Source organism: Gobio gobio (genome assembly GCF_949357685.1).
Source record: "Gobio gobio genome assembly, chromosome: 18".
Taxonomy (NCBI): Eukaryota; Metazoa; Chordata; class Actinopteri; order Cypriniformes; family Gobionidae; genus Gobio; species Gobio gobio.
In genome coordinates, this window is record NC_137111.1 from 48,800,548 (window position 1) to 48,812,894 (window position 12,347).

At 39.3% G+C, this 12,347-nt stretch overlaps 1 protein-coding gene across 1 annotated transcript in view; it reads right to left on the reverse strand.

Annotated features, from left to right (window-relative positions):
- Positions 1-7,483: 7,483 nt before the first annotated feature.
- Positions 7,484-12,347, reverse strand: part of adgra1b (adhesion G protein-coupled receptor A1b) — a 253,522-nt gene continuing 248,658 nt past the window's right edge. Inside the window, exons 18-19 of the mRNA XM_079843277.1 lie at positions 11,467-11,562; positions 7,484-8,777 (exon numbers count right to left, since the gene is read on the reverse strand). Of these exons, the coding sequence (XP_079699403.1) occupies positions 7,628-8,777; positions 11,467-11,562 (1,246 nt within the window). The 3' untranslated portion in view covers positions 7,484-7,627. The remainder of the gene's footprint in view (positions 8,778-11,466; positions 11,563-12,347) is intronic.

A 12,347-nucleotide genomic window follows, 5' to 3' on the forward strand; every position in this document is an offset into this window, starting at 1 on the left:
CCAATGTAAATCAGCTGTTCTCTATGTGAATATATAGTAAAGTGTAATTTATTCCTGTGATCAAATCATCATTACTCCAGTCTTCAGTGTCACATGATCCTTCACTAATCATTCTCATATGAGGATTTGCTGCTCAACAAACATTTATGATTATTATCAGTGTTGAAAACAGTCGTGCTGCTTTGATATATTTTATTTCTCAGGATTCTTTGATGAAAGGAGAGTTCAAAAGAACAGCATTTATTTGAAATAGAGTCTTTTGTAACATTATAAATGTCTCAATTTATCACATTTCTATTTCTTAATTAATCCAACGTTGGCATGTGTATCACGGTTTCCACAAAAATATGAAGCAGTTATGCTGCTTAATTATAGATATGGATTATGTTCTTGCTTCAGAGCAGATCAAACTATATTCTGGCCACAAGTTAGACATCACAGAGCATAATTTAACTCTTAATTATGGGCATTATTCATGGTGAGGAAAATGAAGGGACAGAGAAATGTCAAACGTTCAGCTGATGAAATATTGGACATTTTTTGGAAATATATAGACATAAACTATAACTTTAAGAGAGTGCAACCCCTTGATACGCTCCATCATTTGATATTTTAAGTATTAAAAGTGAAAGGAGTGCAGACATCCAGTTCTAGAGGATTGAGTTATAATTGTAGTTTCTGTCATAACATCACAGTGTAAATCCTGCCGTAACACACATGGACAGACGCATTAAAACACACACACACACACACACACACACGGCTCAACTCAGATACTGAGCAATACCCCATCACACAAATCTCCCACTTCCACACGCATCTCTCCATTTAAATATCGTTCATCATTTATTATCTCAATCTGTGGTGCATGGAAACACATGGACAGAAAAGTAAAATGGAGAATCTCAAAAAAACATGTCCAGGTCACATTTAAATTCATAAAGAAATAAAAGTCATGGCATCGCAGTTAAACACATTTACCCCATTACGATGCAAAAAATAATAATACAATAAAAAATAAATAATAATAATAATAAATAAAAAGAATGCATCTTAAAATAGTCCTAAAATAGGCTTAATTTTCTTTAATGAAAATATACTTCTTTCTAATATAATTGTTTAAAATATTTTTTAATATAATATAATAACTTTTCTTTTGATTTTGGGGGGAAATATACAGAAGCTTGTTTCTGCCATGGAATAAATAAAATAAAATAGGTAATTGTGACTTTTCATCTCACAATTCAGATATTTTTTCTCAGAATTGTGAGTTTATATCGTATAATTCAGACTTTCTTGCCTCGCAATTGCTTGATAAAGACTCCCCGAGAAAGTCTGAAATTTGAGATAAAAACGCCAAAAAAACCTGAATTGCCAGATAAAAACTTGCAATTGCAAGTAAAAAAGTCTGAATTGGGAGGAAAAAAATCCAGAATTGCGAGTACATTTTTTTTCAGAATTGCAAGGGGAGAAATCCAGAATTGCGAGGAAAAAAATTGCACAATTGGGAGGAAAAAAAATGTCAGAATTGAGAGGAAAAAATTTCAGAATAGTGAGGAAAAAAAATGCAGAATTGCAAGTAAAAAAAAATTCTGAATTTCAAGGGGAAAAAATGCAGAATTGCGAGGAAAAAAAAGTCAAAATTGCGAGGAAAAAAAATTAAGAATTGCGAGGGAAAAAAATCAGAATTGCGAGGAAAAAAATATCAGAATTGGGAGGAAAAAAAATGTCAGAATTGAGAGGAAAACATTTCAGAATAGTGAGGAAAAAAATTCAGAATAGTGAGGGAAAAAAAATTCAGAATTGGGAGGGAAAAAATTCAGAATTGCGAGGAAAAAATTTCAGAATTGCAAGGAAAAAAAGTCAAAATTGCAAGAAAGCCAGATGAGACATAAACTTGTAAATGCGAGAAAAAAAGTCAGAATTGTGAGAATCTTGCAATTGCAAAAAAAAAGAAAGAATTGCAAGATAAAAACTTGCATTTTCAAGAAAAATGTCAGCATTGCGATAAAAAGTCTGAATAGTGAGAAACTCGCGACTGCAAAAAAACTGAAATGTGAGAAAAAAGTTAAAATTGTGAGATAAAAACTTAACAAACATATTGCAAGAAAGTCATAATTATGAGATATAAACTTGTAAATGCGAGAAAAAAAGTCAGAATTGTGAGAAAAATATCCGAATTGCAAGATAAAATGTCAGCATTGCGATAAATGTATTTTTTTTTTTTAGAAAACGCAATCACCTTTCTTATTGATTATTGATACAGCGGCGGAAACAAGCCTCCATATAAACATGAGCAGGAAATGGACAGATTCACTGAGATGTCCTGTAATTCAGACACATCAGATGCTCAGAGAGCGTGACGTGTGTGTGTGTGTGTGTGTGAATGATCCTTCAGATAGACCTGGGCCGCTACACACACTGCTCACCAATCAAACACAAGCATTTCCCCTCTAGTACCACAATGAGGATGTTCTTGCACAAGCAACGTCTCCTTGACGACAGAACAGCGATTCACCATAGAAACAGTAAAGAATCAGCACAGATCTGTAATAGCACAACTAGAGACGCTCTAGCTCCGCTCCAGAGCCCAGTGAGCGCTTCACCGCCTCGGCTCACACACTCACACACTTTATGCCTTTGCATTGCATATGAACACTTAATGCCTTTATATATCATGCATTACCAAACAAAATCATTATGCACCTTATAATGCATTGCATAATTGTAACCACAGTTATTATTACATTTATTGAGCACACCTCTAGATGCATTAAAATACACGACAAACCACCAATTTCAGATTTGACAAGGAATCTGCAAATATCATAATGCATCTTAACTTTGGTTATGCATTATAACATACATTATAATTACCTTTATAACGCATTATCATAATGCTGCGTTCACACCGAACACCAATAGAGCGTCAGTAGTGATTTCAAGTCAATGTAAAGAAACCCCGTAATAATTTTAAAATACTACTATTGTGTCACAGAATGTAGTTTTAAGACTTTTTCAGGTGAGAATGTACACTCTAAAAAAAATGCTGGATTATAAATAACCCAAGTTGGGTTGAAAATTGACTAACCCAGCAATTGGGTTGTTTTAAGCAAACATTTAACCCAAACGCTGGGTTAAAACAACCCAATTGCTGGGTTAGTCCATTTTCAACCCAACTTGGGTTATTTTTAACCCAGTATTTTTAGAGTGTAGTAGTTTAAAGCTCGAATCTGTGGTTTATTTATAAAGAGAGCGCCTATTTGAACATGTGATCTGGTGATTGTCTCTATAGTGGTTCAACATGAGATATGATTCGTCTTGTGTCGATCTAATTGTCACATATCTGTCTTGTCTTGTTGAGCACATGTGGTTTTTGTTTATTTTCTAGCCATGTGCTTTGGGTTGTCATGTTTACGTCATGTCTATTGTCCTCACCCCGCCCCTCTTATTATCTCATTATTGGTTTCATTTGCCCCACCTGTGTTCCCTCATTTCCTGCTTTATTTGTCCCCTTTATAAGTTCCTTTGTGTTGCCAGTCTTTGTCGGATCGTTGTATTGTCTTGTATTGTCTACGTCTCCCACGCGTTCCCATTTGGTATGAGCTTAAGTATTTTTGGTGTTTTTCCCCCCCGTGGGTTTTTGTTTTGAGTTTATGTTTTATTTTGTAATAAATACATCACCTTCTGCATTTGAGTCCTCACTCCAGTTTTTCCCTTATTTCAGTCCTTCCAGAAAAATGCGGCTTTTTTTGTGATTGTTGCGGGCAAAAATCCTTGATTATGCGGCACGTTTTCTTAAAAAATGCGATGGAAGATGCGGGATATTTATGCAATTTTATGCGAAAAAATTGCGGGAACTTGCAAAAACTGTGTTTTGATGAAAAAGAGAAAAAAAGCACTACATCACAGAAAGTGCTGGGAATATTTAAGTTTTATTGATCTTGTTTTCATCTTGTTTTATTGAAGACCTTAATAAACACATGGCTCAAATTCACAAAACATTGAGTCAAACAAGTTCTGTAGCTTTACGACGAGAATAGTTTTTGTGCTAAAACCTAAATGACGACTTATATAGTGATGACCGATTTAAAAAAACAGCATCATGAAGATTCGAAGCCTTATGAATCAGCGAGTCGACTCACTGATTCATAACGCTTCAAACCGCTGAATTGACTCACTGATTCATAACGCTCCAAACCGCTGAATCAACTCACTGATTCATAACGCTTCAAACCGCTGAATCGACTCACTGATTCATAACGCTCCAAACCGCTGAATCAACTCACTGATTCATAACGCTTCAAACTGCTGAATCGACTCACTGATTCATAACGCTCCAAACCGCTGAATCGACTCACTGATTCATAACGCTCCAAACCGCTGAATCGACTCACTGATTCATAACGCTCCAAACCGCTGAATCAACTCACTGATTCATAACGCTTCAAACTGCTGAATCGACTCACTGATTCATAACGCTCCAAACCGCTGAATCGACTCACTGATTCATAACGCTTCAAACCGCTGAATCGACTAACTGATTCGCTGAATCGACTCACTGATTCATAACGCTTCGAAGCTTCATGATGCCGTGTTTTGAAATCGCTCAACACATCGGGAAACTGCTTTGCTTTGGTCTTTTGCTGTTATTTTTGTTGGCAGATGTGAATGTGCTTCCTCATGGTTTCAGCGATATCTATGGTTTCACCACGGGGTTTTCAGCTTTTCGATGACGTTCACGTCGGGTAATTACGTCACTTCTAAACGTTCCCATGGCAATAGGGGGAAATGTGTGTGAAGTAAACGAACATTTTTCAACTTTCTGCTAATATATATGACCTTTTTGCATCGAAAATGCGGGGATTATGAAATCATGCTAGCCCCGCATATTTTGCACGCGGAAATAGGCAATTTACGCGACGAAAGTGCGCGTATTTGAAAAAATGCGGCCCCCACATAAATATGCGGACTTTGGCTGATTATACATGAAATCATGCGATCGCATAATCGCGTTTTTCTGGAGGGACTGTTATTTAAACGTGACACTAATGGCCGATCTTTAGTGTCATGAATCTATAATGTGTTGCCAACGAAATTGTTCTGACCAAGCGGCAAACGCTCGATTTATACATTCGTCCAATTCGCTGTGGACCAGAATGGATTCAAAATGTTCAGGCGTCAAACTAGACGCGATTTTGATGCTCTATTCGCGTTTGGTGTGAACGCAGCATAAAGGCTTTCGGTGTTACCCGCAGTTTTAACACAAGCTAATAAACTTAATGTGATGCATATCAGTTATACAATAATGTAGTATGTGTAACTTAAAAATAAGCAAAATAAATAAAAACAAATGTAATGTTGAGTATAACCACAAGATGGCAGCATAGGCTTATTTTGAACAGGGTTGGACAAATCTGTGCACTGACAAGCAATATTCAATCAGTTAAAATGCATGAGATGGACACAAATTGGATTTATAGATGATATATAAACTTGGTTATTGTGTATTTAAAACAGTTTTATTAGCACTATAACAGAAATCTGCTTCATTTATGACTGACAGATATGCATCAGATTACGTTTATTCGTTAGTTTATGTTAAAACTGTGATTCAAATGCATGGACATTTTATATGCAATTCAAAAATAGATCAATCTTGAATTTAGGACTAAATATTTGTCACAAAATAGAGTCTGAAAGAGCACGTTTCTAAGCTAGCGCTACTGTAATAGCCTTAAAAATAGACGAGCACCTCACTAGGATTTGGAGCGGAGCTTCTTTGTCTGTTTACATTGCACATTTCAACAGAAGTTAGACAGAAGCAGGCCTTTTTTATGTATTACTAAGTTTTCTCTAGTTGATATTCACAGTATATATTAAACATGTCGAGCTTATGGGTTTAAAATTGCTGGTGAATTTTAATGAATTTGGAAGTTTTTCTCAGAAATGATTCAGACATTCGAGGGACTTTCAATACATCTATGAAAATAAATATATGGCAAAATCCTTTGAAATGCTTCTTTTCATCACATAAACGCGTTTGCACACACACACACACACACACACACACACACACACACACACACACACACACACACACACACACACACACACACACACACACACACACACACACACACACACACACACACACACACACACACACACACACACACACACACACACACACACACACACACAATGGCAATGTTTGTTACCTGCACCAGCTTGTAACACAATGTTCACGTACACAATGCAGTTTTTGGGCTGCACAGAAACACACTTCTGGAAATAAGATCCACATTAAACTCCCGTAAGAGAAGTGACTCCGGATTGAACTGCAGTGTGAACGTGGCCAATGAACAGAAGTGAATCCAGGGCCTCGTTTATCAAACGCAGAGAGAACTGATCTCGCATTACAAATGTCAAACGTGGGGGACAAATCTGGATTTATAAACGCAGAAACTGATCAGTCATTAAAATAATACAGCAATATGAAAATATAAAGATAAATAGGCAATAATGATAAGCATTTATTTTATTATATGCTCAAACGAGCATCATTTTAACTGATTTGTGATAATGAATTATTTATTATTCATTATAATATATATATATATATATATATATATATATATATATATATATATATATATATATATATATATATATATATATATATATATATATATATATATATATATATATATATATTGGAAAAAAAAATTCACACACACACACAAACACACAAATATTCATGTGAAAAAAATAATAGGGAATATAAATGATAAGCATTTATATTATTGTAAGCTCAAATTAGCAACATTTTAACTGATTTGTGTAAATGAATTCATTTATAAATATTAATTATTTCCTGAAAAAATATAATTTTTTATTTGTATTATATATATGTATATATATATATATATATATATATATATATAGACTGTATGTGAAATTGTTTCATAATTTTTTTTCATAAACTGTCCTATGCTCACATTTAGAATCATTGTAAAATAATGAATTATTAATAATTTTGTTATGCGTGTGTGTGAAAATAAAAAAATATGTATAAAAGTTTGATATATATATGTTTGTGAGTAATAAATGTATATATATAGGGAATATAAATGATAAGTATTTATATTATTATATGCTTAAATGAGCAACATTTTAATTGATTTGTGATAGTGAATTAATTGATATTTATTTCCAGAAAAAATATATTTATAAGATATATAAATCTTACACATTTTACATATACTGCAAGTGAAAATCTGAAAAATACGTTAAAATATGGAGCATTATAAATTGTTTATAGGTAAATTTCTTCGCATACTTGGTCGATTGATTTCATATACTTGATATACACTGTGATTTGCAGAGGGGAATGCATCTTTTGTGCATACAGAACTTGCTAAATAACATTCTGTAAACCGTCATATTTTTGGCAAACGTGGATCATTCACCGCACGTGTGATTAAACGAGGCCCCGGGTCCCTTACTCTAGCATCCGAGGAGCAAACATCCTGTACAACGAACAATGCAGGGCTAGTGAAACGTGTGACGCTACTTTAAAAAAAAAGTTCCTTTCTTAAATCCTAGGGGGTCGGAGTCCCTCGAACTACACGGTAGTTTCGTTTCTCCAGGGTCCCGTGCGTATATTCCCCGTGCCGTCCGGGGGGTAGAGCGCGCTCCCCTTGAGAATGCCGTTCTGATTGGGCAGGGATTGTCTGCGAGCGTGCAACTCGATGTGGGCGTGGTGGAGCTCGTCCTCCGGGGTCTTCGCGCAGCCGCACAGAAAGGGCTCGCCCGTGTCCAGCTCGTCCTTGGCGCAGCAGGCGTGGTGGTGGTGGTGGCAGAGCGCCAGCGCCTCGTGGTGGGCGAGGTGGCAGATGTGGCTGTGCGGGCTGTTGGTGCGCGAGCTGTGCGCGCTCGCGCCCTCCGAGGGGATGCGGAACGCTAGCTCCCGTTCCCGATGCCGCCTCGCTTTAGTCCTGGCGGGCTTCAGGCAGCGGTGCAGATGCACGGCAGGGCGATATCCGTCCGGGTCGGCGTGGAGAAGCACGTGCGGGGCGGTTTCGTCCTCCAGAAGCTGCTGCGTGTGCAGGGTGGCACAGCACGGCGAGACGGGCGTCAGGCAGGTCACGTGATTCTGGCACGTGGCACAATGCGAGTGGCTCAGAATCGACTTCCCGGGGCAAACCGTGTCCGAATGGCAGTGGCTGTGCATGTCGCCGTTCACGTTGACTTTGGGACGGGTGTGTGCGTGACACGCCTTATTACTCGGGCGTCGCCCGGGACAGCAGGCGCACCAGCAGTGCCACACGTCGTCGCGTTTCGCACAATGGTGAATGAGTACAAACAACCCAAGCGTGACGGAAAACGCCCCATACAGGCAGCTGAAGATCATATCCAGAAAGTGACCCTGTGTGACCGCCAGAGCGCCGAAGGTCCACGTGGTGAGGAACAGGAACAGCGTGAAGGCGACCGTGCGCAGCTGAGCCTTGAACGAGTGCTCGTTCGCCAGCATGGACGGGTTGATCAGACCCGGGCATCCGCCGTGGCACTGCCCGCCGTCCGTCCCCGGCTCGCCCTGGTGGACGTCAGCCAGCCGCTGCTGCTCCTCGCTCATGGCCTTCAGCTCGTACTTCCTCTCCGGGTGTTTGCGCAGCTGGATGAAGGTGCACAGGAAGTAGACGCAGGTCACCAGGACGATGAAGGCCACCGGCCCATAAAACGCACCTAGACTGGGCTCCCACGCCATCCAACAGCTGCAAACACAATGAAAGCCAAATTAACAATGCTTAGTGTTTTTTTATTTAATTAAAATTTGTGAAAAAAAATACTAGTGGTGTCAACAATAATCGATTCGGCAATGCATCGCAATGTGGGGCATGCACGATTCAGCATCGATGCGGCTAAGTGCCATAATCGATTATGTCATCGTTTATTTTCTGGCCTTGAGTTGGACAATAAAGTTGTGAAGTTTCAATTACTTCCGGGGTCATAACAACAACAACATCAATCAAGATGGCTGAGGCGGAGGGAGATTACTGATGAATTAAAACACTTATGTTCACTGCTGGAAAAAGTTGGCTGTTATTATTGCTCTATTTAATTTCAAATGGTTCTAAAGCAGAGAAGAGAAACATTTCTCATTCAAAGCACTGAAAGCAGTGATTTATGTTTTCTTTTTCAGGTTTGAAAATGCCATATCCAATACCCTGTACCATTCAATTTTATTTTATTTAATGACCTTTATGTCAAAGATACAGGAGAGTGATAATACACACATAGCAGCCAATAAAATCTGTTGTTCAATATCTGACTGCTTGTATTGCCTCATGACTGATTAAAAATTTGCCTTGTTGTGTGCAGTAGAATTTTGATGCATCGTAGAATCGAATTGAATCGAATCGTTACCTGGTGAATTGTAATCGAATCGAATTGTGAGGGCAGTCCCAATGCACACCCCTATAAAATACATACAGAAATTGTACACAATACATACACTCACCTAAAGGATTATTAGGAACACACACTAATACTGTGTTTGACCCCCTTTCGCCTTCAGAACTGCCTTAATTCTACGTGGCATTGATTCCACAAGGTGCTGAAAGCATTCTTTAGAAATGTTGGCTCATATTGATAGGAGAGCATCTGCAGTTGATGGAGATTTGTGGGATGCACATCCAGGGCACGAAGCTCCCGTTCCACCACATCCCAAAGATGCTCTATTGGGTTGAGATCTGGTGACTGTGGCGGCCATTTTAGTCCAGTGAACTCATTGTCATGTTCAAGAAACCAGTTTGAAATGATTGGAGCTTTGTGACGGTGCATTATCCTGCTGGAAGTAGCCATCAGAGGATGGGCACATGGTGCTCATAAAGGGATGGACATGGTCAGAAACAATGCTCAGGTAGGCCGTGGCATTTAAACCATGCCCAATTGGCACTAAGGGGCCTAAAGTGTGCCAAGAAAACATCCCCCACACCATTACACCACAACCACCAGCCTGCACAGTGTGAACAAGGCATGATGGATCCATGTTCTCATTCTGTTTACGCCAAATTCTGACTCTACCATCTGAATGTCTCAACAGAAATCCAGACTCATTCTTCCAGTCTTCAACTGTCCAATTTTGGTGAGCTCGTGCAAATTGTCGCCTCTTTTTCCTATTTGTAGTGGAGATGAGTGGTACCCGGTGGGGTCTTCTGCTGTTGTAGCCCATCCGCCTCAAGGTTGTGTGTGTTGTGGCTTCACAAATGCTTTTTGGCACCAACAACCATGCCACGCTCAAAATTGCTTAAATCCCCTTTCTTTCCCATTCCGACATTCAGTGTGGAGTTCAGGAGATTGTCTTGACCAGGACCACACCCCTAAATGCATTGAAGCAACTGCCATGTGATTGGTTGATTAGATAATTGCATTAATGAGAAATTCAAAAGGTGTTCCTAATAATCCTTTAGATAAGTGTATATTGAGACATAACACAAAAAAACAACAGTATAGACAAACACTTATATAGTGAGAGATGAAGGAGAGAAAAAAAAAATAAACTAAACAAAACAAACAAACAAAAATGTAGTGAAAAGAGAGATCTTGTAATTAGAATATGTCTTTAGGGAGTAGTTAGATTTTATTTTAAAGGGTTTTTAGTAATTTATTAATTTCAACAGGCACTAAAGACGTCGTTACAAAGTCCATCTCACTACAGCGGCTCTACAATAACTTTATGGAGTGACGAGAATAGTTTTTGTGCGCAAGAAAACCCTAAATAACGACTTATATAGTGATGACGATTTCAAAACACGGCATCATGAAGCTTCGAAGCGTTATGAATCAGTGAGTCGATTCAGCGGTTTGAATCGCCAAAGTCACGTAATTTCAGCAGTTTGACACGCGATCCGAATCATGATTCGACTCACTGATTCATAACGCTCCAAACTGCTGAATCGACTCACTGATTCATAACGCTCCGAACCGCTGAATCGACTCACTGATTCATAACGCTCCGAAGCTTCATGATGCATTATTTTGAAATCGTCATCACTATATAAGTCGTTATTTAGGGTTTTTTTGCGCACAAAAACTATTCTCGTCTTCATAAAGTTATTGTAGAACCGCTGTAGTGAGATGGACTTTGTGTCTTTAGTGTCTTTTAAGGGTCTTGAGAGTGTAAAGTGCATTGTGTCAATGGAGGCCTTTCAGAGCATCAGATTTACACTAAAATATCTTCATTTGTGTCTGAAGATGAACGGAGGTCTGACGGGTGTCCAACCACATGAGGGTCAGTCATTAATGACAGAATTTTCATTTTAGGGTGAACTAACCCTTTAAGATTTCCCCTTATAGTCTCTGCATGTGTGCGTCATTCAGAGCATTTGATCAGTTTGTTTCTCTGAGTGACTGAAGTGTGTGAAAGAGTCAAACGTGTAAGGCTGGTTTCTCTGCACTTACAGCGGCGTCTGATCTCCACTGCCGTAGTTCTCCATGTTGATGGCGGCTGTGATGCCACATATGATGAAGGGAACTCCTCCACTGATTAAATAAAACCTGCGGACACGACACACACAAACACACGCTCATCACTCACACTGAAGCTAAAAATACAGCGTCTGGTTTCAGCACTGAGGGATGTATCTGATCTGTCAGCGCGGTTTGAGGAAGGCATTAAACACAGAGGAAGATCAGGATCAGAGCGGCGTGAAAACCCACAGCCAGCGCAGAGGACAGAGCAGAAGACCTGCACAACATCACTGCAGAAATAACACGAGTACAAACACAGACGCGCCGATGTTAAACTCCAGGACTCAAGGGGGCGCTAGAGGTTCCTTCAAATGTCTGTAGTGTTTACAGTGTTAATAACTCTTCTCTATGTGTGTGTGTGTGTGTGTGTGTGTGTGTGAGTGTGTGTGTGTGTGTGTGTGTGTGTTTGTGAGTGTGTGTGTGTGTGTGTGTGTGTGTGTGTGTGTGTGTGTGTGTGTGTGTGTGTGTGTGTGTGTGTGGGAGTGTGTGTGTTTGTGGGAGTGTGTGTGCGTGTGTGTGTGTGTGTGTGTGTGAGAGTGTGCATGTGCGTGCGTGCGTGTGTGTGTGTGTGTGTGTGTGAGTGTGTGTGTGGGAGTGTGTGTGTTTGTGGGAGTGTGTGTGTTTGTGGGAGTGTGTGTGAGTGTGTGTGTGTGTGTGGGCATGTTTTCGTGAAATATCAGGACACAAATGTGTATAATGACATGGGTATTACAAAAAGAGGGTGAAATATGAGGACGTTCCCCATGTCGTCACTTTTCAAAATGCTTATAAATCACAGAATGAGGTTTTTTGCACAGTCTCCTGTGATGGAT